This window comes from Merops nubicus, unplaced genomic scaffold, assembly GCF_000691845.1.
Source record: "Merops nubicus isolate BGI_N331 unplaced genomic scaffold, ASM69184v1 scaffold28, whole genome shotgun sequence".
Lineage (NCBI taxonomy): Eukaryota > Metazoa > Chordata > Aves > Coraciiformes > Meropidae > Merops > Merops nubicus.
The window spans coordinates 44,385-70,941 of NW_008626086.1; the positions used below are offsets into that span (position 1 = coordinate 44,385).

General features: G+C 38.5%; 1 protein-coding gene across 1 annotated transcript in view; it reads right to left on the reverse strand.

The window, feature by feature from the left end:
• The window catches only part of CRYBG3 (beta-gamma crystallin domain containing 3), a 46,794-nt gene extending 27,251 nt beyond the window's left edge, over positions 1-19,543 (reverse strand). Inside the window, exons 1-8 of the mRNA XM_008945861.1 lie at positions 15,065-19,543; positions 14,048-14,095; positions 13,577-13,692; positions 12,387-12,534; positions 4,565-4,704; positions 3,101-3,215; positions 1,904-1,939; positions 814-947 (exon numbers count right to left, since the gene is read on the reverse strand). Coding sequence (XP_008944109.1) covers positions 814-947; positions 1,904-1,939; positions 3,101-3,215; positions 4,565-4,704; positions 12,387-12,534; positions 13,577-13,692; positions 14,048-14,095; positions 15,065-19,543 — 5,216 coding nt within the window. The remainder of the gene's footprint in view (positions 1-813; positions 948-1,903; positions 1,940-3,100; positions 3,216-4,564; positions 4,705-12,386; positions 12,535-13,576; positions 13,693-14,047; positions 14,096-15,064) is intronic.
• Positions 19,544-26,557: the final 7,014 nt, after the last annotated feature.

Below are 26,557 nucleotides of genomic sequence, written 5' to 3' on the forward strand. Positions count from 1 at the left end.
ATGTAAGTAATTGAATTTTTCTGTTGAAGCATTAACACTGAAATCCCCTAAGGAAAAAAGTTTCTGAAAACTATTTTATTGCTAAGATTTTTGGCAGAAGCAACCATCCTGCATGCTTTCAAACAGTCCTATCCTGTTGGGTCTTGGGAGAGGTAGAAAGAACAAGATGTGGTTTGGTAGGTGTCTAGAATAGCTGGCACTGAGCCTACCTCATGAGTAGTCTGTGTAAGACTACGTTACATGGCCCTTTTCATGCACGCGTATGTATGACAAAGAGGGGCAGGACAACAAAAAAATCAATCTGAGGCCTCAATGAGGGAAAATAGGTAGATTCTTAATTCCAGGTATAATGCAACAAGTGGCAAAGGTCCAAACAAGTGTCCATTAAGACAATAAAACAGATTAGAGATTTCAGAGGCATTAAAATGTCAAACTGAACACTGACCACACCACCTACCCAAGATCATTTCATAAAATTAGGTAGATACTTTCAGAAGTATAAAGCAATATAAATCAAAGCTCTGTGTGAATGGTGTCATTGCATAACAAAGTGGCCCAGTTTATTGTAATCCAAAGAGTAAACACTGACTTCACACCCCTCACACAGTTTTATCTGCCTATATTCCCTTAGACAGATAAGCCATATGGAGAGGTGGTTTTATCCACAGCTGATAATTGACAATATAAACACATACTCCCTTCTTTTAAAAATATCTCACCAGTGAGAGATTCTAATCACCCCTTAGTTAGTACTTCTTAGCATTTATTTTTCCTATTTTAAAGGAAATAAACATAGAAGTGAAATATACTTACACTCCACCAATTACACGTATTGATCCAATTTTCTGAAACTCCTCTTCACTACCAAGCAGAGCTGGAACAGAACTGATGTTTTCTGAAAATTCTTTGGACCATCCTCCAAAGTGGGTTTTCTCATATATTATTATCTAGAAAACATGATGTTGAACAACACCTTGAGTATGGCCTGAATAGCAGTTTGAAGTTGGGGGCGTGGGCTGCTAGAGTACATGGAAGACACCTTCTCTCCCTTTCCAACAAGACATCACCATATGAAGAAAATTCAGTTGCATTCCTCAGCCCTTCTGATTTTTGAGTGCCCTAGAAGCTGAAGAGACCCTATCTGGATTTAGATAGGCTTCAGATAAATACAATGTGCTTAAGCCTTCAAAAGTAGACAAGAGTCTACTAAAATACTTTTTCAGTACTTTGCTGAAGTTACTTCAGTGACTGCAGTTAACACCCCCCTTGAGGTTCCTTATCTGCTGAATCACACAGATCACCTATTAATAGTATTAATATTTATTGCAATATTAATTAGACAATGCCTGGTTCTTGCATGCATTTGTACAATTAAAAGTTACCTAAAGCATTAGAATTTTTTTCTGGAGAACTAGAAAAAGGAGGGAAATGGAGCAATAACTCTGGATAAGCTTTCTGCTCTTCAAATCACAGAAGAGTCATGGTCTCGTCTTACAACTCCTGTATTGAGACCAGGTATAGAAAGGAATGGTCCTATTCCTGACACCTTCCTCCCCTCCCCCTTCCTTTTTTTAAAATGTTGTACATTAAATGGGAAAATCTCTCCTGATCCTTTTCCATTACAGTGATTAATGATTCAGTCAGGAAAATTAATTTTATTTTGTAAAATAAAATTCTTCTGTAGTAAATCCACATTCTCCTAATACATAAAGGCCAAACTACTACTACTTTTACATCTCATCAGACACTACTAAGAAAGTACACTTGACAGCATTAGTCAATTTTTCTTCAGCAGCATACACCAAATACTTAAACATCACATACTCAAAAAGAAAACAGCTTAAATAAAGGTTTTTTATTTCCAGCGTGCTCATATTTTATTCTCAATGTCCTCAGTACTTACCTTAACATTCATTGGCATTTGTACCTTTAGTCCACCCTAAAAAAGGAGGGGGGGGGGGAAAGGCTTTTATGTAAAACAAAGTTATGCTTTGACATGTATTTTATAGTACTATCATAGCACAAAGTCTTTGTAAGTATATTCACTATTTGCAATGTTGGCCAAATTAATCACTATTTTAAATATTCTGATAACTCATGGCCAGGGACCCTAAACCTGGCCTACAAACAAATCGGTATTTTGACAAGCCTGTAGGGGTGCAAGCAATCTGACAATATTCCTTCACTGACTATTAGCAAACTAAAGCAAATATTTACTATGTTCTTTTAAACTAATTTATATGGACAAATTTTTAAAACTAACTTTTAAGACTTTATTGTATATATTTCAAAGTTCTTGATCACATACGGCTGAACGCTAAGAAACTACAAACACCAGAAGAGAGAGAAAGTATAGGTGGACATATTCATGTCTATGGTCAAAGAGCAAATACAACAAATGCATTTTCTCTGGAAATGTTACTGAATGATGTTCTGTGAGGGAAATAAGCCACCTACCTCCCATGAGCAACTAAAAAGACAGCTGTTAGGTCTTATTCCTTTGTGGTATCTGACCTCTCTTTCTGTAAGTCTTGCTATATATGCAGTAGAAATGTGTTATGCCCTTCCATATCTCTTTCATATTTAGATCTACATGTTGTTGATCAAAAGAAACATTTGCTGCACCTCACTACATATTTATGCAATGTGCGGTGACAGGATATTACTCAGTAGTAACACCCTCATCTTATTTTATGCCTCCAATAGACTCCAGCTGTACTATTAAAAAAGAAAACAACTTTTTTAGTTATGAATTGAATTGGTGTTGGCTGCAAAACAATTAAGAGCCTTTCAATTCTGTCTTGATCTCCACTCAACAACAGCAGTTTCTCAGGAAGATATGAGGATGTTTTAGTGAATGAGGTACTCCCTCTGACTACATGATCATACTTGGGTAGATTCAGAAACCCAGCAAGCCACAGTGACAACCGTGTCATTACAATACTGTAAATGCACCGTGGCGTTAGACAAGTGTTAAATGTATGACAATTAACCTTGAAAGGACATCAGAACCTAAGCTATATTTAGGTCAAAACCTTTGGGGAAGCAACAATAGGAAAAGGAAGGAACACAACTTATTAGGGAACTGTGAAGTCCTCACCATTTTTAAGGGACGCAGAGATTTTACATCTGCTAAAGGAATTTCAGACGGTGAATCAGATTTTTCCAAAACCTTCATCTCTCCCTTGTAATTAAAGTCTGAATAAGCAAGCCACCTATAACAACAAGGATAAAGGATTTATTAATCTCATTAGACAGATTGCAAATACAGAGATCTTATTAAAATTATTTTCCTTTTTGTACTTATAAGAGCTAGATGTTTTAGATGCTGCCGGCACATCAGAGCAAAGCTATATTTAAATTCACTGGCAACATCAATGCCAGGAAGATATCAGATACTCTCAGTCCAAGCTTTTTCTAAATGAAAGATAAAAATTACCAACTTGTTTGCTTACTTTAAGCATCCATTTTGTTACACTGAGTATACAAAACCAGTGTCAGTACTGAGGATGAGACATTGCATCAAATTTTACCAAGAGTTGTCACCATAGGAATTAAAAGGCTTCTAATTTCTTCTAAGTTCTAAGACTTCATTTTTTCCAGTGGAATGTATTAAAATATGCTAATTTATAACACTACTTTGGAAAGCAGGCTCCTGTAATTTTTTACATGAAGATTAAAAATGCTGAGACTCCTTTAGACTGTTTTAAGTCAAAAAGAAAGCTGAGTGTCAAAGTTGGATACAAGGTTAGTATACCAAATAAGGAATGGAGGAAGAGTCACGGAGCCATGTGGAAAACAATTTTCTTAATACTATACATACAGAGCAGAAGCAGCTAAAAGTTATACTAAGTTCTATGAAAATTAAGACGAGACACTGTTTTTAATTTGTTCATCACCTCAAGCTTCACAGACATATTGTGAGATTGTGGGAAGGAAGGCTTGGCTCCACTGGAAAGGCAAATCCAAGACTCTTGTAGAATGACATTAGCCATTCTGTTACAACGATTTATGAGAACAGGCACAGAACTCCCAAATTTCAGGAACTGTAAAGTATTGGCCATTTACCCCGGAAACAGATGAGTCGGCTCAATACATGAAATGCTGGGCCACCAAGAAGCCTGCATCATATTGCATCACCTCTCTCCAGAAAGACAGGATACGGCTGTAGCTTGAGAAATACTTAGATGATGTAATATTCATTTGCTGGTATTCAGCAACAGTGTTATAACAGGGTGGGTGACTAGACAGACAGTATCTATTCTTCAACGAAATAAAAGCTACCTATAGCTGAGCTGCTGCTTCTATTTATAAAGCTACTCAAGATGGAATTATAGAAGACTTCTGCCAACAATGAGAGGAAAAATGCCTTCAAAAACTTGGTTCCACTACTAGGAGCCCACACAGCACAATGCTGAAGTGTAGAGCTGGGCATATCTAAGTGTATGTTAACCGATTTGTACAAAATCCCGCAAATATTGCTCCTATTGCTGACTGACTTTCATCCCATGATGTTGTTACTCTACCTGCTGGAAAAATGCTATTAAAATGGTTCAGTACTCACACTCCCGATCTGACTTTGAGACAAAGGTTTTTCTTAATACCCAGTTCTTCTAAATTGGCAACTGCATTCTGTACGTAGATAGGAAGTCCCTGTGTACCACCAGCTGCCAGGCAGAACTCTACCTCTGGAATGCCACAGTCCTGCGGAAACAAATCAAAGGGTAATGCTTAGCCACAGTTGCAGAGCCTGCCCCATCACAGCTGGGGAAGGATCAGTAACATTTCCTTCTTTTTTCTGCTGTCTTCTCACCCTTCTCACCTACTCCAGGATTCATATGATGGAAGGGTTTTAGTCTTTTTAAATGAAGTCCAGAATTTTTAGAAAAGCTAAGGGAAGTAAATTTCCAACTCCCACTAACTTTCAAAGATCTATGTAATTAGGCCTGTTGGGCTACCTTCAAAAAGTTTAGTTTAAATACACTCCAAGTAAAGGATCTGACAGCATTTACTGGTAGACAAACAATGCATATAATACTGCTGACTTTTTAAAAGACAGTGCTTCCGTGAAACACATATAGATACATATTATGCACATGTAAATAAAACTTCCTAGAAATGTTTACTACATTCCCACTTCCCTCCCTCAGTGAAAATTAAATTCCATAATACACCTGACTATGGTTTCAAGCCATACAGGTTCAATTTTCTGTCATGCTAAATCTAGCTATGGTATTCCAGAGAAGGAAAGAAAAAGGCCAGTACTATAAAATGTTTGTTTTGCTAAGTAGACACTCCAGAAATTTTCCTTTTACTAACACAGCAACAACCTCTGTTACCTTACCAAAGGTTTCCTACTGATAGATATCATGCTGGAGAACAACTTATTGAACACATGATCCTCTGAAGAATTTGCAGGGATTTTATTGAACCATACTCATTTCATAATATTTGTATAAAATTAATTGCAAATACTTTCTTCCCAGCATTCAAACACATCATGAATCAATGAGGATCTTCTATAAGGTCCTGCTTCAGCAGGATGTTACAGAACAGTCTTTCTGTTACAGTAAAAGGTGGCTCATGTTCTTTGAGTTCGCTCAGCTGTAGCTGGAAACCTTCAGTTCTCAGTGACAGCTTCACAGCACCTTTCCCATATTCTCCTGACCCATGGGCCCATTTGTATTAAGCTTGGACAGAGTAAAGAGACTCCAAGAGTCCTGAATGTGGCTGGAGGAAGATCCTCCTTGCATGCACACTAGAGCAGAGGGATGAGAAACTGTCCCAGAGGGTGTCTGAGGAGAAGCACCTGGTTTCTGGATTTGCTGAGGACCCAGGCAAGGTCACATCATGACAGAGATCTCACATGGCCTGTGGCTTCTGCCAGACCCAAAAGGCAAAACACAAGAGATTGCAGAGAAACCCAGCAACTAGGCACAAGAGCTTAAAACACCTCATCTCATGAAAACACATGTACACTCTCTTTGTTTACACAGGTTTTGAGTGGAGCTTTTCAGATGATGGAGTAACATCCCGCCTAGAAATACACCTTTTCTTAGTTAGTAAAGTTCTTCCAGTAGTTATTTAACTGTAAGCAATAAATGCGACAATAGATGGACTTCAGGATATCATTTCACTTTCCTCATGAGACCTGAAGTAACACAGTACACGGTTTTGGCAACAGTCCCTCATGCACAATCATGTTTCCTCTATATTGTACCTTGCAAACAATACACACTGTTCTTAGAACATAAACTGCAATACCAGAGTTTTTATTTTCAGATGAGCAAACCCAGAAAAACAAGAAAAGACTTTCTAGTACAATGCTACTTTATGGCAAAGTACTAAGGAACACAATCCCTTAAATGTAGGCATATCGCTAGACAAGTCTTAAAAAAATAATTAAAAAAAGCTCCTTGTAGTTTTCACAGGTATATGTATCTTATTAAATCACAGTTAAGAAACATTTGAAGTTCATGGGATTTTCTAATACCTGACACATGATAAAACTGAAATCTGTGAATCCAACAGTAAAGCTTGATATGGAATATTAGAAGATGCACCTATAAGAATTCCACACATAATGATGCTAGTCTTTAAGTGGGTTCAAGTAAATTCTGAAGCAAAAGTACCTACAAGACCAGACAAGTAGCAAAATGAAGTATTTTTGCCTGTGGGCTCAGACAGAATATGAGACAGAGCATGTTTAATTTTAATTCAGTAGTAGGTTTGGGGTTTTTTCCATTTGAAGACTCGAAAAAGCCAGTCTGTATTCTCTTTTCAAGTCTACTCTACTGACTCTGAAGCTCATGAGGTATGCTCTGCCTCAAGAGAAGAATGTAGCTGTTCAAAGGATAGGTAAAGCACAAGTACTCCTAATAAAATATCTCCTGTTTATCATCACCCCTCTCCAGCCAGATTTTGACAGTCATAAACTCTACTTGTGATGGTGGTTTTGTGTGTACTAGAAGTCCACAAAGCTGATTCATATAGTGTCACACAGTAAACTGAGGTCTTCATAAAAAGCAATTCAAAGATCTGTTTTTAAAGGCAATAACATGTTAGAGCAAGAAGTACATTTTCTAAGCACATTTTTTTAAAATTCAAAAATACACATTTTGACTTAAATATTGAGTTCAATTTACATATATTAATTTACAGACTGCAGAAAATGGTATAATTTAGGATTATTGTGGACAGTGAACATTGTATTTGCAGGTGTATGCTTAAGTACTACACCATTAATTGATATAATTGAAACGTAAACATTAGCTTGCTATTTGCCCCATCATGTTCATATTTGCCTGAACATATTTAATAGGCATCATTACTTTCAGAGGCTTCTTTAACATTCCTAATAAAGCCACCATCTTTAGACACAAAATGAAAACCACATAAATATGATAGCATTCAGGTTGAGAACTAGATCCCCCAGTCCAAAGACCATCTGTGAGGCATCAAGATTTTGAAATAAGATACCACATGCAAAACTACTACCATAGTGTTTCCGGCCAGATCCAAAACTGGAAAGTTTTTCCTCCTTATACCTCCCTGGCCCTGCCACCCCAATCATAAGCACTCAAAACACGTCAGATTCATTATCCTCCTGACATGTCAGGCAAAAACAGAATAAAAAGCACAGTAAACAGGTTAGATACCTGTGCTCATTTCCAGTGATAATACACAACCAGCAAATGCTTAGGTTGGTCACAGCCTCCAGGCACCCCACCCTGTCTTCCTCTACTCTGATGTACTCTCCTCCTACCTCCAGAGTCATCCTGGAGTATCCATGCTTCCCTCATGGTCTTTTGGGTGCAGAGATGTTTAGAAAAGCATGGGAATGCTCACAGTAGCTCCAAAACAATAACACAGCTCTCAGCAGAAAGGTTAACGCTTCTTGTGAAGAGGATTAAGATCACCCTCAAGACAAGTATGAACCATTACTCCTTTGGTGGCATCTCTGACATTTTTCTAGTCCAAACAAGAGCTCCACCAGAAGTGAGAGACCTAGAGTCTTCAACTCCCTCCAAGTGGTCTCGGCTGTTTACCCTTCTTCTAGATCTAGAGTTAGAGGCCTAATTGCACTAGCAAGGCTAAACAACTTTATCACTGCTAGGTCTTCTTCTTGGGCCTGTAAGCTGTGATGACTGAAGAAAAAAAAAAAAAAAATTCAGTTTAAATGAGGTAGCCTTTTATGTTAACAACAGCACAAAGAATGACTAAAGTCTGACTTCTTAAGCTAAATGCCAAAAAAATTATAGGAGAACAGTCTATTGAAAACCAGACTAAAATAGTTCTGGTATTCACATGATTGCTTTTTAATACAGTCTAGAGGTGGATCTTATTTTTAATACACTTTGTCCTTAGGACAATTTTCTGCAGCATTTTTTATTTTCAGTCTCATTATCTAATGGTCCTCTAGCCTCTTTTACCTATTCATAACTCTTTCTCCCAGGTCTCTTGCCCTGTACCACTTCTGCTCCTACCAATCACCAACAAACCAAACTACAATTCAAGAGAGCTAGAAAATAATACTAGGCAAATTAATGATTACTGTCTTGTAAATACCAAGTAACAAATAAGACAATCTGAAGACAATCTTCCTATGGCACCTGACATTAGTTGCTTGAACTAAACACTTCTTTTCACCTAGCAAACCAACCAAAAAGAAGAAACATACCCTTCACGTAATACTGTGAACATTCCCATTACAAAGAATTTTAAGGAGAGTCCATAACAAATCCAGTTATTCCCTGCCTAATCATCCCACAGACAGTGATTATAAACGGCTGTTTCAGAGCTTGTCACCTTGCAAAACAGCCGTTTAGAAGATTACTCCAAAATAGAAATGTCAGCAACTCTTCTCAGCTCTCGTTTTTGGGAAATTAACATTTAGTACCCTCTTTAGGCTTTTAGAAACAGAAAACATCCTCCAGTTCCATAAGATCAAAGGTCTTTGCAGTAAACCAGAGAACTGAATTGGCTAAACACACTGTGCTGTGAACATGTGCTTTGGAGCTGCATTGAGCCTGCATGTGCAGACAGACTTTGCAAGCCCAGGCTCATGTTGACCTGGAACTCAGACTCTCTATTACTTCAAATGGGTCTTCATTTTGCTAGTTGCATAATGAAAAAGATTCCTCTGGGATCTTTTTCCCCCATAGTAAGTTCCTTCAAATTAATCACACATATACATCTAATGTGTCTCCACAGTAAGTAAGTAAGCCACAAGCTAACCAAAAAAGCTAACAGAATCTTTGCTTTGAGGAGGTTTGAAGCCAAATCAGAGCAAGAAGTTACTCACAGACTGTTTTGAAAACTAACATCTGACTGTAAAAAATAAAAATAATATTAGATGTACCTCCTGCAGTTTCTTTAGCAAACATATGGCTTTTTTTTCCTTCTTGGGAAGCCATTTTCTTCTAAAGTATTTAGCCAATTTTCAAACCTGCTTACCAAAGGCATCTGAGCATTAAACAAGCACCACAAAAAGCCACCTGAGTAATCAGAAGGCAAGACAGACAGCCAGAATATACAGCCAGTATTATCAAACTAGGCAGGAGAAAAGCCGCTGAGTTTCCCAGTACATGAAACAGAATGACAGTAAGACATGTGATCCTGCAGATGACATATACGTGCCTAAAAAAGACACATGTATTTGTCAATCAGAAATAATGTCTATATTTTTCATGCACATACAGACACAAAAAAGAAGGTAACACTTTGGCAAACAACCTTCTAAAAGTAGATTTACACCATTTGAAGTATAATCTATAAAAGAGGGATACTTTCACAAATTAAGGTTTAGAAGACAAAGCCTGACTTTGCTGGGGTTCCACACCAGCTCTATAGAGCCTTGCAGACTAGCAGCAAAAGTTCTCCCAACCAACCACAGCTGATAGAGGTTTTAGCTACATGAGAAACAGTGCTGGTTACTGAACTAGTGTACTGTAACAAAGCTTTCCATCTGTGTTCCATACAAATGAACCACATACGGAAAGAAGAAAAGTGCTTGAACCTACTTAGATGTATTACAAACAATTTTATTAATCATGATGAAGTTAACCACAGTGTCTTTCCTATTGAAAGGTTTCCTTTGATATTCAAGACATATTTAGCTTCCCTTGGTTTCAAACCACAGTTCCACAAGTTATTGTGGCACATCTTTAATTATTTAGCTACCTTCCACATTATTAATCAATATTCACATTCCATATTGGTCAAATGCTTTTAATTTATTTACCTCAAACAAATATTAACTTCATTATTCATGTCTTTTCCAGACTCTTTAGAATTTATTTATTTATTGTTAAGTCTTTAAGAAAAAAGTATTTCTAATTGTTATGACATTATGGCCCTGCACTGATGACAAAAAGGTTAGCAATTCTAAAATGACCTCTATATGAGCAGAGAATAGAGAAACACTTTTTTTTCTGAAAAACTTTCACATTATGACACAAATGATAATTCCCTTGCAGTAAAGACATTGCCTTGTGAATAACTGGAATGTTATGTTAAACAAGAACATTAAGTCTTAAAGCACAAGATCTGGTAAATATATTCCTCATTCACTGACAAACAACAGCTGCATTATATTTAGTTTTAGGCATTTGCTTCTTATCTTTTCAACAAAATGCCTTTTAAACTTCTGGCTGTACACAGAGCCACGTACTGTAGGTGTACCGCTTGACCACAGGGAAACACCCTTCAGGTGGCACAAAGCTGTAGAGGGAGCAACAGTAGTTTTTCTGGAGGTTATGCTGTACAAGTAGCATTAGAAACCCAACTACTGAAAGAAGACATCATAGAGATAGAGTAGATATTTGAATCACAGTGGCTGGAAAGGACCTCTAGGATCACCAAGTCCAACCTTCCTCCTAATCTCCCTAACCACTAGATCATAGCCTCAACTCCCATATCTACTCAGTTTTTTAACACCTTCAGGGATGATGACTCCATCACCTCCCTGGGCAGCCCATTCCAGTGTCTAACCACTCTCTCAGTGAAGAAATGCTTCCTAATATCTAATTGAAATCTTCCCTGGTCAAAGTTGAGGCAATTTCCCTTCATCCTATCATCAGTAATTTGGGAGAAGAGACCAACACCAGCCTCACTACAATCTCCTTTTAGGTAGCTGTAGAGAGCAATGAGGTCTCCTCTCAGTCTCCTCCAGACTAAACAACCCCAGTTCCCTCAGCTGGTCTCCATAAGGCATGTTTTCCAGCCCTCTCACCAGCATCACTTCCCTTCTCTGGACCCGCTCCAGCACCTCCATGTCCTTCTTATACTGTGGTGTGCTGTGGTGGACTCAGTACTCAAGGTGCGGTCTCACGAATGCAGAGTACAGAGGCACAATCATCTCCCTGGTCCTGATGGTCACACTATTTTTGATACAGGCCAGGATGCCATTGGCCGCCTTGGACACCTGGGCACACTGCTGGCTTGTGTTCAGTCAGCTGTCCACCAACACCCCCAGGTCCTTTTCTGCCACGCGGCTTTCCAGCCACTCCTCCCCAAGCCTGTAGCGTTGCCTGGAGTTCTTGTGACCCAAGTGCAGGACCCGGCACTTGGCCTTGTTCGACCTCATACAATTGACCTCAGCCCATTGCTCCAGCCTGTAGAGATCCCTCTGCAGAGCCTTCCTACCCTCAAGCAGATTGACACTCCCACTTTATTTCATCTCATCTGCAAATTTACCACCAGCTTCTCCAGTAGAATGCTGTGGGAAACGGTATCATATGCTTTATGCAAGTCCAGGCAGGTAACATCCACTGCTTTTCCCTCATCCACTAGACAGGCCACCTGGTCATAGAAGATCAGGTTGGTCAAACAGGACCTGCCCTTCATGAACCCGTGTTGACTGTGTCCAATTCCCCTGTTGTCCCACACTTGCTGCATGATCTCCCCCAAGGTGAACTGTTCCATAATCTTCCCCACCACCAAGGCCAGGCTGACAGGCCTGTAGTTCCCCAGATCCTCCTTCCTGCCCTTCTTGTAGATGGGAGTCACATTGGCAAGTCTCCAGTCATCTCGGACCTCCCCTGTTAACCAGGACTGCTGCAAGTTTAAGCTTAAAGACAAACACTCTGAAAAATATTAATTGATTCATTTAATTTCAATTAATGGGACAAGAAAACATCTAAAAGGAAGGGAGTCACTGTGTCAAGTAAAGGCCATGGAAAAGAAAGATAATCCATCTGCTCTTTACCCTCAGGAAGAAAGAGAAATTTAGGCCAGCAAAGCCCTGGAATTTATGCTAAAGATGAAAAATGTGCTAACATAGCAAATTCAAATAAAGCCAGAAATACAGCATACACTAATTATTCATTGGTATTTCCAGCAGACATTAAATATGTATGTAAGAGTACTAATAACAAAGTCTATACCTTTGTTATATGCTTGATTGAACCAACTGTGAGGTTTCTGCGATGATGTTTCATGATGGGGAGATCCCAAAGGTGATCCAGCACAGTCTCTCCTTCTTCTAGTACATATTTCCGACCCTGGAACTTTGGTTTCTCATAAAAAATCCAACTGTAATAATAATAATGAACTGAGTTGCCGCTTTTATGTAAGACTGTCCTTATACAACACATCTGCTGGAAAGCTTGGTAATGAACTCTTCCTGTCAAGCCAACTATCACAGCTTTCCTATGCTGTTCTTCAGTAGTTGCATTCACTTTAGATAAATAAGGGGCTTGTACTCTTGTGCTTTAAAAGTAAAATACACAGTTCTCCTCCAGGGCATTGCCTAACTTAAAATATTAATAGTATAAGAATACAGCTAAATGACAATATAAATAAAAATCTTTATTTTACCAACACAAATCCAGTAATTGACACATCAAAATAAGCCCTGTTCATGCATATACTATGCAGGGCATGACATATACATAGTAATAATGGCATTCAGCATTTCTTAGGAAAGAAACGTATGCAGAACCAAACAACTCTGCCTCAAAACTGCATAAATGTGACATGCATTACTACTGCTGACAGTTAGAAACATTCACTGTAGTAACACCAATTAAATTCCAATGCAATGACTGACACAGTCCCAGGCCAAACTTCCCAAAGCAAACTGAGAAACACTTGTAAAATCTACCATACTTGTATATCCTTCTGCATTCACATTGTTCTAAATGGTACATTAAAAACAGCAGAAAAAATTGTTCATTTTATGGTACTTTTGCAACAGCTACTGTATAATGAAACTGCAAGGTTAAAAAAAAATTATTCATTTTCTTCAGCATACACATACTTCTAGTGAAGATTATGGATGTACTGTCTCAGCACTTGTGGCAAGAAGTTTAAACTTACTTGCGGCTCTATTAGAAACTTTCTGTTTGAAGCCAATTCTCAGGAGAAATATTTTTTTTGGTACTGCAGCATTTGAAGCCCTGTTTCCTGCTTTTTTCATTGGTATAAGTCTTAAGTATAAAGAAAGAAAAAGACACTCTTGCAGTTCAGACATGTGTCTGATAAGACATTAAATGAATATAAGAAATGAAAATGCAAGAGAAACACATAGACAGTCTTGGAAAGACTCTGTTTAAATATGGCATAGATTTCTTACCATCCTCTAATTATCCTAAGTAATGCTCCAACAGGAAAGATCCAGGATGTGGTATCTAGCACATCAGAACAAACTTCTTGTTTACTTTTGTCACCATAAATATCATAAATAATAACCTGAAACAACATACAGTGCATACAAATGAGGGCCTATTTCAGCATACAGTGTAGATAGTAATTTTTTGCTTGGAATAAAACCTGTTTCACTTTGTGCCCACTCAATATGCTACATATTTTCTTCCTTTATAAAACACTCTACTGAACTAAACCAGGAGTTGTTGACAGAAATACAGTAAAATTACTAGTTGCAGGACTTTTTCATAATATAATCTCATTATTAGCATGTGCAAACATACAGACCATTAAAATACAGAAAACTGGACCAACAACTTCAGACGCTTTCCATTCAAGAGTTTTCATAAAATAAATAATTCCACGTAGCACATTGATCTACGTGACAAAATCTGCTTACCTTTCCTGGTCTTGGATTGTATTTGAGACTTGCCCTGTCAATGAGGTTCTGAAATTAAAAGGACATGCAAAACTGCTATTAACATCTACAACTGCAGCACAAACCATAGACAGATTATTCTGGGTCCACTACTCCTATAAACATATGCAACTGTCACTAGCAAAACCAGCCAAGATTTGTTTCACTGTCATTCAGAGTTGATCTAAGCAGTTAACAGAATTAAACAATCGGCAGAAAGCAAGTGCTAGAAAGGAAGAATTATTATGGAAGTTACAGTTTCTGGAAATGTATTACCCTTTTCCAGTAAACAATAAACTGCATGTCTTAACAGTGGCAAAACCAAAAGAGACACTTAACACAGACCAAAATATTCTCAACATCATGGAAAGACTCTCTTCTTCGGTTACACATTTGGTCTATGTAGCATTTTCAATTTCTAAATATTGGAAGAACTCTTTCTGTACTCTCATCTGCCACTGCTTTAAATAAACTAAAAAAAAGAAATGCTAATCTACAGAAGCAGCTGTATTACTTGCTAACTGCGCTACAATTTGTAGAAGACTGTGATGAAACAATCAAATAGCCCAATACACAGATATTTACTTTTTTTTATAATACAGCTCTACCAATCTCAGAAGTGAAAGAAAGGAAACAATAACCTTCATAAAAAGGCAATTTCATCATCTTCAGGTTGAAATGTCCTTAATACAGACAAGTCTTTGCTTTGGTATTATACAGACTTGCTACTATACCTATTTTCCTATCACATTTTCTGTTCACATCTTCTGTTTTAAAATTAAGTCACATTTACCTGTGTGCTGAACCAAGAATACTGTTTTTAAAAGTATTTTATCAGAGGACTTTTTTGTTTTTTAAGCTATGATCTTAAAAAGCCTAATTACTTTGTTTATGATAAAAGAATTATCCTTAAAAAGAGAGGAAAGAAAACAGAAAGACAGCAATTTAGAATATGGGGTAATCAGTGGGATTATTATATTACATGACACAACATCTTACCGCTGGCAATTCTCCCAGTTTTGGTATAGTATTGTCTTGAGACCAATGGATCTTTGGCTGTAGCGTATCCTGGAGAATGCTTCCAAACCTGGTCCCCTTCTCAGAAGAGCAATTGCTGGCAGATTTCAAATACTGGTAGTATACACTTGGAGGAGGATACTTTAGAACAGCATCAGCTTTCTGTGAAACTGGCTTACAAGGTGTTTGACTGGGAGAAGCTGAATCTGGAAACAGTTCTAGTTGCTCCTTAGACTCAAGCTGTTCTTTTGAAAGAAAAAATGATTGATCAGGAAACAATGATCTATTTAGGTCATTTGAATGAAGAGTTGTTTTTAAATTCCCTCTCCACTGACTGGGAAGACAGTCATCTTCTCTCTCAACATCAAGCATATTTTCTTCATATGATGATTCCTCCTCCTCTTCTTCCTCCACTCCCTCCTCTTCCTCTTTACTGAACTGCGTGGTAAACTCTAAGCGCTCAGAAACTGACTGGAGAAGGGAAAGCACAGAAGCATGGTCAGTGTTTTCTTTAGATATTCCACTAGGACACCCTTCTGGAGACACGTTTGTGGAAAGTACATCTTCTTGGGAGCTGTCATCTTCATATATTGGAGACAAAGAGAAAGGATATACTCTGTATCGCTTGGCTTCCACACTCAGAAATGACTCTGAGCTACAGCTATCTGTTACTTCATCCAAATTATCCTTCCCATAAGAGCAGGCCAGCTCCTGTTTACTCTTTGCGCTTTCACACATTAGATGATTTACGTTATCTGAAGCCAAATCAGAAGAAGAAAGCAGATCAGTTTGGATATTATCAATTGAGACAGATTTGTTCTCAAGTTCAAGGTCACCTTCATAAATAATTGTAAAAGAATTGTTTTCACACTGTTGAATTAATGGAGAAAACGCCAAAAGATCTGTTGATGCCTTCATGTTATCACTGCAGTCCAGACTGTTTTCTTCAAGGTGATTGCTTCTCTGCATGTCTTGATCCTTCATTTCTACCTGCTTCAGATACTCATCATTTTGAGCAAAGACTCTGTCGAAGCAGATTTTCTCTTCATTGTCCTCTCCAATAACAGACAATTCAGGTAGAATGAACTGTGTACTGAATCCAGTATTAATCTTTGCCCCTTCTGATAGTTCCTCTTTACTCTTGACTGCCTCTGAATCTTCTAATATTTCTTTTACTTGGGCAGGAACTTCTTCTGCAGCCTCTTTTCCACAGTGTTCATACAGACTGTCCTCTGCTCTACTTTTCAGAGACTCCCAAGGGCCATTTTTGTCTTTGGATTCACTCTGGATGCAGATACACTCTTCATCAGGTATAAAAGACAACAAATTAACATTTACAGTTGGCAGTAATGTGCACTCTGTTGTATTTATATTATTGCATGAATCTTTTAACTGCAATGAGAAAAGCACCTCTTCAGTCACAGTTGCTTCTCTTTGTATTAAATGTAAAGATCCATCAGATTTTCTACTAGTTGATGATACTCCAGCTGTGCCACACATCTCAGCTGCAGCCGGATTTTCACACACCTTTCTATTGTGTCTCTCTTTTGCTGGTATCATCAGATCAGATTCTGACATTGCTGAACTACTAGTGGGTACAAATCCATTTGTTTGACATGTAAATGCATTATTTGGTATCTTTTCACCTCTTTGGGGCCAGTCTATGCCATTTTCCATGCTATTTGGGAGCAAACGAGGACCTGAGCAATCTGCCTTTTCAGAGTTGACAGTTACACTCCAAGTTTCCTTCTTTGCTGGCTCCTGTGTTTTGGCAGGTAACTTCATATCAAGGTTTAAAATCCTTGGTGTTTCACCCTTAGGTTTAGACACAACCTTTTCAGAAGGCCTTTTACTCTCACTGCGTCGCTGCTGACTGGACACCAGCTTTTGTTTGGCTGAGTTAATGACCTCATCAATAGCTTCTTTTGCTTTTAGTGCTAATGCACTATGTAGGTCAATTTTATCAGCAACATAAGATAATATTTTTTCGTCTTGATTATTTGTATCCAACGTTTTATTTCCTGTGAATGCAGATGAGCATCCTCCACTGCTCTCATTAAAAAGTTCTAATGACTGCACAGATGACTGGATTTCTTCTGCTTCCACCTGTACAGTTTCAGCTTTCTGATCATTTAGAATATTTGCATTTATTACACTATTCTTGCCCCTGCATAGCTGGCAGACATCAATGGCTTGTTTTGCTATTATTTCTTCTATAGCCAAGTATAAAACTGAGTCCACTATTTCATCAGCTTTTTTAAATAAAACAGCATCATATTGTAATCTATCATGTTCTTGTCCCTTCACAGTGGTATTTTTCCATACATCCTCAGGACAGAGCTCATTTGACTCTGCAAGTGCAGCAGCTGTTTGATCATCTATCACAGATGGGGCTTCTGAGAAAGCAGAAGCATGGTTACCAACAATCACCTGTCCCACAGCATTTCTGCACATGCTCGTAGTACAGGCTGACCTGGATACCATTTCCAAAAGTTTCAAAGGACAGATGGGTGATGACTTTACCTCTGCCAAGACACTGTTGTCAGCTTGTTGTCTGGAGTAGGCCTCCACTAGCCCATCAGTAGCTGTGTGATTGGAAAAATGACTGTTCCCCTGAGCAATGCCAAACATTTCCAAGGCAGAAACAGAAAGGTTGGAGGCTTCTCTGGTTCCTAGAGTAAAAGAAGTTGGTCTGGGGGTGCAAACACCCCTCTCATCTACCTCTTCCATATATGGTCCTCTTCCATATCTCAAGGCAGAACAAGAAATGTCCACATATTTTTCTTGTGACTTTGAAACCTGAGAGGAAAGTTCAAAGTTGCAATCTTTACTTTCAGACAGAACAAGAGCTACATCAGTCATACCAGTGTTGTCAATTTCAGAAGTAGCAGGAGTACAATTGTCTGTCCTACCAACAGTAATTAAAGGGCCAGGTGCAGGCTTTCCTGTGTTATCTTCTGCAAATATAACTAATGCCTTGGCAGGAATGTCTTGAACAGTTTCAGGGGAGAAAGGAACATGGTTGTGGACAGGAACAGAGTTTTCCAGGAGGCTCATCTCTACAGGCTCAAAGGATCTACTCTTCTCATATTCAAGATCAGGACAAGAAAGTGTGTCTCTCATATCTTGTAAACTGACTTCTCTTTCTCCTATAGTTTTATTTTTGAACTTGCAACTAGGATGAAGAGAAGCTGAGCAACAACCTCTAGCTTCAGAAGATTCGTATGTTACTGAGAGAGGTGCTGTCAACTCATTGAAGTTAGATTTCACATTTCCACACCCATGTATGCATGATGACACATTGGCAAGGTTTTCCACTGCAACCTCAGATAAAACCTTCATTGTTTCTACACCCACAGTTTCTAGACAAGGTAAATCAGTCTGTTGTGTGGCAATATCCTTAGAATTCTCCACATTGATTAATTTGCAATCATTTTGTATGTGCATTGGTTTCCCTAACTCACTTGGTTCTTCAATACAAGTCCCTCTGTCCACGACTATATCTTCATAATTTTTAATGGATGGCACTGAAGTAGTGAGATTACCTGTGGCTATACATTTTTCTCCCTTGGATTCCATGCTACATGAAGTGGGTATTTGTTCATTACAAGGTAAAAGGTCAGTATCAAGAAAGTTCTGTGGATTTTGCTCTCTTTGTACAGCTGCCATGACTTTCTGTGTATCACTTCTTCTTGCATCCCTGTCTTTACTTGCACTACTTGTATGCAGATCTGCTTGCTGCTGAACTGTAGTGCTACTGGAATGAAGCATCTGGATATCCAATGTTAGCTCTGAGTGACTATACATTTGATGATTACAACAAAATTCTCCCTTACTCACCTGCAGTTCTTCATTAACTATCTCACTTTTTGATTTGGGTGAGTATAAACAATCATCCTGCATTTCTTCTGTGGACTTCTTACTTGCTGTTTTACTACAGTTGTTTTCTTTATTGAAGTTAAAAGTAGCATTTTTGTCTGCCTGAAACTGAGCTTCTGCTTCTCCCAGCAGTCCATTATCTTTTCCAACCAAATCGTTTGCAGAATGCATTTTAAGAGAATTACTAATCTGGCAAGTGGTTAGGAACTCACTGTTTCTACTCCTAGGTGACAATAATGAATCCAGTGAATATGTCCTCCTCACTTCTGTTGCAGCTAAAGCAGGTGTATGTTTTAAGTCCATATCATGAGATGACTCAGTAGATGAAGCTGTGGCCTTTGCAGTTATTTCATGTTTACTGCTACCCAAGAAACGCCGAGCTTTACCAGACTTCTTCCTTTCCATTTTAACTCCAGAAGAATTTACTATGGCATCATCTTTGTGATTGTATTTACCCTCATCTTCTCTATTTTCTTTTATTAATTGTCCTGATTTTGGAAGGGCTGTTGTTTGGATTTCTCCATTTTCTTTGACCATTGACACATTTGTGTTCTCAGGACTTTCTTTTCCTTTTTCAGCCATTTCTGATTGGTTCTTCAGTAGCTGCCTAACCCTTGCAGAACCTCGATATGTTGCATAAGTGACTGCAGGTGCTTCTGGCTTCCATTGCATCTGCCTGTAACAAAGATCATCATTATCACAATAAGGCAGACTATCTAAATAGCTATTGTGATAATAAAAGTTAACACAAACTGTAGGTGATGTACAATACTGTTTTCCTCCATAGGTTAGCACAAACTAGATTGCATACAATACTATTTTCCTCCTTTTTCTGCTCTTCGTAAATATGGGTTTGTGAGACAAATTATATATTCACTACCTTTTACTTAAAAAAAAGAAGAAAGTAGATACTGCTATAAACAACTTCTATAATTTTCTTTCTATTAGACAATGGAATTACTATTTACAAATGCCACTGCAAGTGCAACATTTGCGGTGACAGAAATAAGCATACTTTTGTAAATATATTATATCCTACTAAAACTGAAAATAAATTGCTGTACTAATGTTCATTACAATATTGAAATGTAAGTTTTTGGCCAAGCTCTCAACATATCATTAAGGAACAGGACAAGGAGAAGCAAATCGTGGAGAAAAGAAAGAATACAACATTGGATGCTTTCTGAAGCACAGGGTAGTAAAGAAAGAGAGTGAATGAGATCATGTAAGAACAAAGACTGATTGAATGCTGGAAGAAATACTAAAACCAGAAGCACAGAAACATGACAAGGAATTGGTATATCTAGCCATTCATTAGTCTTAAAAATTAGTAGCAAAAAAAAAAAAAAAAGTGAATGCAGAAACTAACAAATTAAAGAATCACCATGGAAAAACTGATCCTTGACTGCTCTTACTGGTAGTATTAAGGACAAATTCAGAGCCTGTCACTTTCAGTTTTCCAAAGAAGCATTTTTCTTCTTTCTTAAAACTTACAAACCTGACAAATACTCTTCTTTCTAATGCTTCTCTCCTCCCCTCCCACTTTTTTGTTGGTTAAGGAATCCTAGCAAAAGTCAGGCAGTGACAATATGAATGTGACCATCAGCTTTTTCCTTCTTCACCTTAGGACAAAGCAGATGCTCAGACTGTGCTTAAACTCCATCCTGCCTCAGCTTCCACTTAAACTGAGGTCAAACCCTTTCAAACTCTTATCCACTCTGACCACAAGTCTGCCAACCCAGTGGCTGGAAGTGACCATTCACCTGCCTGGGAAATTGTCATATTCCTTTCAGAAGAGTCTTGAGAAAAAAAGAAAAAAAAGTGTTAGCTAAGGTTTTGATTTCGGATACAAAAGCACTGGAATAGATAAAAAATATCTTAATAGCACGTCTAAAAGCTCCTTGCAGCTTTCCTTTAGATCCCATTTCTTGAGACATTATTATAGCTCTAGAGTTGAGGTCAGATAATTTCAGTGAGAAACAACCTAAATTTACTAAGGAAAATGGAACAGCAAAATATATAATTTTGTTTACTTGAGTATAACTGAGTAACTGTAACTTCAAGTATTGTCCGTACAGATTCTGAGTATGTATTCTTTGAACAGTATAGAAGAACATAAAAACTGTGTGAATTTACCAATCAAAAATAGAACCTCTTTCCTGTCAAGCTTTTAGAGGCCTAGATCATTATTTAGATTTATTTTATTTTGAAGAGGGAACTTAATGCTATTTAAAATCACAAGTAGAGTCCCTCTTTGTGTAGTATTTGGACACGCAAAGAGTGCGAGTGAACTAAAAGTGAAATTATTCATACCCCTAAGCATTAAAACAGAGATACAAACAGTCATTTACGTGCATGTTTTACATCACCAGTTATATTTTGGCTAATGCCAAAATACATGAATATGGGAATTTAGTCATTGTGAGAACTTGAAAATAAAGTTTGTATTTGGATTAGATTCACTGTAATCTCTAATGAAGGCTACAGCTGAATCTCAATGTAGGGTGTATTAGCCAGGTGTATTAAGTTATAGAGGAAACAGGAAAGTCACGTATAAATAGCATGTGTCCCAAGCATTTGCCAAGTCAGATGCCTGGATTTAGACTTATATACCACCACCAGAGATACCAACAGTAGTAGCTGCTAAACATCACACACACCATTTGTAAAAGTTGCTGCCTTCAGCATTCACACCTCTTCAAAGAAACACTCAAATTTCTCAGTGAAAGAAAACAAAAAACAGTAGGAAAAAGGGAAATAGAGGAAAAAAAAAGACTATTCTTTTTGTTTTCCTTAAAAAAAAATTACATTATTTTCCACTTTCTCAAAGAAAACTTCCTTCTACATTTGAAACTATTTTCCAAAGTTCCAGAGATCTTAGAAATCGCAGAAGGATCTGTTGAGTTCTCCAGTACATTATATTCACTTGGAAACAGTCATAGCCATAATAAAAATAAGTCTTAAGAATGTAAGACCTGCTCACACTCTCGTTCAGAATTAACCTTACTAAATAAACTCTGCTGTGTCAGGTAGGTCAGAATGGGGTCAAAATCTTGTAAATAATTACTGTTAAGCTTTTACAAAACCTGGTTTTGTTTTACAAAACAGCTCTCCTGTACTTTGGCAAACCTTAAAAATAAAAGTGGGTCTAGAACCACTCTGAATCCAGGTAAAATGTCTTTCAAGAAATCAAACTGAAAACAGTTTGGAACCAATTCTCCAAGTTTTATGGATTCTTGAAAAGGAAAACTGTAGTGATACATGTTTAAAGTGAGTACATTAACAGTATTGCAAGGTACCAAACCTTCATTTCCACCAAATCAAAGGCATTGCTTTGACTAAATGGCTCCATGACAGTTAACATTTACTGAGTATTTTTCATTTCAGGGTTGATATTATGTCTGATATGCAGTGGTAAGACTTCAGATTTTATCTATAAACATGTGGTGAGAACTAGTGCTCTGACACAAACCCATACCCAACTTCACCTTCAAATCTCTCCCATGAATTCAGCAGTTAAATGACGGGATAAATAGGTTAATTTTACAGAATATTGCTTAAACAGGGTTGACAAGAAGAACACAGCATGACAGGGTACTACGTCCACATTGATTTGAGCCACAGATCCCAACAAATAGTTATACCATTTACTACACCTGATCAGGCAAAACAAACACACTCAGAAGTTTCTTTTTGCCTATGTGGCACCCTTTATAATTTCTCTCAAAACTTTCTGTTCCCTGTTTCTCTTCAGAGGTAATGTTGGGGTTTGAGCAAGACTCAAAGCAACCTGCACGGAGCTCTGTGCCCAAACCCCATCCTGACTAGCACTGGCTACAACACCACTCCAGCTGCAGAGCCCCATCCTGTAGCTGGCCTCTGCCAGCCCTTCTTCACCCACAGCTCTGCTTTCCTACAGACTTGTCTATACCAAGACTTTCTGCAGTGGATGTTATTTTAAAAGGAAGCTGACTCCTCTACAGACATGGCAACTTTGAGATCTCTGACCTTCAATAAAGTATCTGCTGCTCAGCACATTGTAAAAATTTTGCAAGAGCTTTTACTCCTAATACATTTACTTGTAGAGCACATAGAGGTGTGTTCGATCTGAACGCTCACATGCAACAAGACACTTAAAAAACTAAAACCCATGCCCCTATGAGGCAGCAGCAACTCAGCTGTTTCATGAAACACATTTGGAAGCAGGCTGTGTCACAGAAAACCTTTTGCAAGTGTCACTAGAGACCTGCTTCATAGACATTTAAAGTAACAATTCATTACTTATCACCAAAAGAATGTCAGTTCAGAACTCACCTCAAAACCTCTTTGCAATTTATTTTTTTCCAATTCATATGAGGATACAGATGAAAGCCTGATTATACACAGAACCCAGTGTGCATCCTGTGCCATATTTCAAATACTAGGAGATTCCTTCTTTCCCTTCTTCACAAGAAGCTATTCAATCCCCTATAAAGCCTTAATTCAGTGCCACACATGACTTTGACAGCAACAAGAGAGGATGCCAACATGAGTTACGTTAAATTTGTCAAAAGTAAATGCTTGGTAGAGATTTCTTCTATTCTCAAAGACAAATAAAAAGTTCAAGGGGAGCTAACTCAAGGAGCAGAGGGGAACGTCTTCTGACATCTCATATGACAGACATCTTGTGTAACTTGCCCCAAAAGTGGCATTAGTTATAAAAAAAAATCTTGTTTGAAGCCCTGAAGCAGGAGAAAAATTGCTACCTTGAATGCCTCATCTCAGTGCATCTACAAATGTAGAAAGATCTAGATCTTTCTAGAAAGATCTTTGCATCCTTCTCAAGTATATGTCATCAGGTTGGTGTCCCCTCCAATCTTCATATTTATCCCATACAATAGTACAGAAAGCAGATAACCCTAGACTGTTTTCAAAAAAGACGGAGCAAGATCCTACAGCATGATACAGCACTATGTGAGTACAGTATCTCATATCCCCAGGCAGCACAGGTTCATTTGTAGAGCATGGCATCCACGCTAGCAAGAAGCAGCACTGCTCCCGGCTTGCAAGCTCAGGCTCAGCAGCGCTGAAGCATAAGCACAGTGCTGTCTGACCTGGTTCTGCAGCATGGAAGAGCCAAGTGTTGCAAGACATGCAATGGCCATTTTTTCCTCATACCTTACTCTTCCAGATACTTCCTTCCCAGCCCAGCAGTCTCCTTCTTCAAGTATACATGTGCACATTTCCCATAATGTCCTCTCAGACACCTCTGAAGTAACTCAGAGAGCAGAGATCTGCAGGCTACAGACTGAAAACCACTGATCAAAATCGGTGTGTTTCTCTTGTGGTTCCTGTTTACCCTTCCCTGACTATTTTAAAATTATGCTTGTGTTTATTTTCATTTTCTCCACTTAGCTTTTTCCATACTGCATACTTAACTGACAACTTTTTAAAAATTATGTTGAGGTCCTTCATCTGGAAGCAGCTGTCTTAATGTCTCTTTGAAAAACCTTCTGGTAGAATAGAACTTAATAAGCCAGCTGGTTTCCACGCTCATGTCAGATCTTCATAAATGGAAAAAATAAAAGCCTTATTGAAAAAAAAGACATTGTGGGCTAACTGAAAAGTTGCCATACACAACTTAGATGAAAGAAAATTATTTTTTAGCCAGAGGGGATAGCTTCACGATTAAAACCTGAAGTTTGAAATACTTAGCGTCCTGGGACTTCACAACGTGTATTTCAAAAGGTCAAAAGTTTGGATGAATGAAGTGATTTGCACACAGTTGATTCTGCAGGAAATTTGAAAGCTAATGTTCCATAAGGAACAATTAAGACTCATTGACAATTTTAATAAAAGCACATGTAGTCTCTATGACCTTGAAAGGAATGCTTTTCCTTCCCCTTGCCCTTCATGGTACTACTTCTTGATTATCTTCCACATCTGGGAAAGCAACTCTACTCTCAGTCTGAAGGAAGAAAGTACAGACCAGGGCTGACCTAAAACACTGGCAGCTGTAAGACCAAGATCAATGCCAGCAGGAAAGGCCTGGGATCACTCCCAGATCTTCACTGCCATCTTTCCCCAGTACTTGGCAACAGCTGGGTACTTTCTGCACTGTAACTGTAGGATATATACATGTACACCTATCTGCCACCCTCACTGCCCTGCACCCCAGGCAATTTAGCCAGCTAATCCCCCCTTCCCCTCTGTCTCACACAGGTGCTCAAATGCCTGTGACCTGCCTCTTCCACTGATCAGGGAGAAGCATGGCCTGTGCTTCCTCTGCAGCAGTTTGCCACATGCTGCCTCACACTGCCATGCAAGGACAGGTTGTAAGATGCTGCAAACCCCAACAAATAGCAAATCACGTTCAGAAGCTAGAAGGCACAAAGTTACCTTGTGAAAGATAGTCCCACCTTCATGCACTTCTGTAATATAGGCTGGAAACGATTGTGAGAGGTCAACCAATTCAACCCCTGCTCCAAGCTGGGCCAACTAAATCAGGGTGCTTGAGCCTCGTTCTGCCACTTCCAAGCACCTCTGAGGATGTGCCTTTGGGACAGAAGCACATGCCCCAGGGTTTGACCACCCTCATGGTGAAAACACATTTCTCAATGTTCCATGTTCCTGTTGCCTCTTGTCCAAACAGTGCATGCCTGTGAGTAGCCTGTCTACCTACTCTGTACTTAACTCTTCTTATGACTAAAGAAAGCCACTTCTCTTGGCATCTCCTCATACATAATGAAGAACTAAAGTCAGGACATGCTTCTACTCTCAAACAAGAGCGTAGCTTCAGATGCATTAAGGAAACCAAAGGGTTTGATTTCAGGATGCCAGAAACAAAAAGATTATTCTTCCATTTCATGTGCACCAATGCAGGGGGAGTTAGGCAGACATATCAAGAGGAGATTGTACCGGGACCTGCCTCTGAACATTACACAGGTGCTGCGTGTGCTCTGAAGAGGAACCAAAGGTGCCTGCATGTTCTAACAGCAGCTCACCTGCCTACTTAAAGCAGGAACCCAGTGATACACTCTGAGACACTACTTGCCACCTTAAAAACAGTAAAGATGAACGTGTGAGGATTAAGCTCTTCTTGACAAATAAAGGCCTAGGAGGCCTGAACTGTTGTATTGCAAGTAGCTCCTTCAAAATCACACTGTAAAATACTGTCTTTAAGAAACAGTCTCTATCAATCGAAAACATCACACAGCTGTACAATCTTATTAAAGAAAGTTCAGTGGAAAAAAACAAGAAAGTGAACTAATTTTCAGCTTAATTAATTTAGGTCAATTTTGCATCATGCATCTGTTATGAATTACTCTTACACTAAGAAGATTTCATTCTTCAGAAACACAGAAATCTTTGCTATGGTGCCAACAAGAACCTCTCCTTTGGCCCAGGTCCCAGATCTGGGCAGGTACCCTTCTCTCACGGGTAGGCCTGGGACTGTATTTCTCCTACAATTGAACCCTGAACCACACCCACACCACTGTCGGAATGGGTTGCTAAATCTCAGGACGGCACCTATCTTGACAAGGTTTCAGCTGACCCACATAGGCTCAGGCTCTCATAAAAATTTGAAGCTCTGCAAGGAGTGCTAAAGGGTAGCTT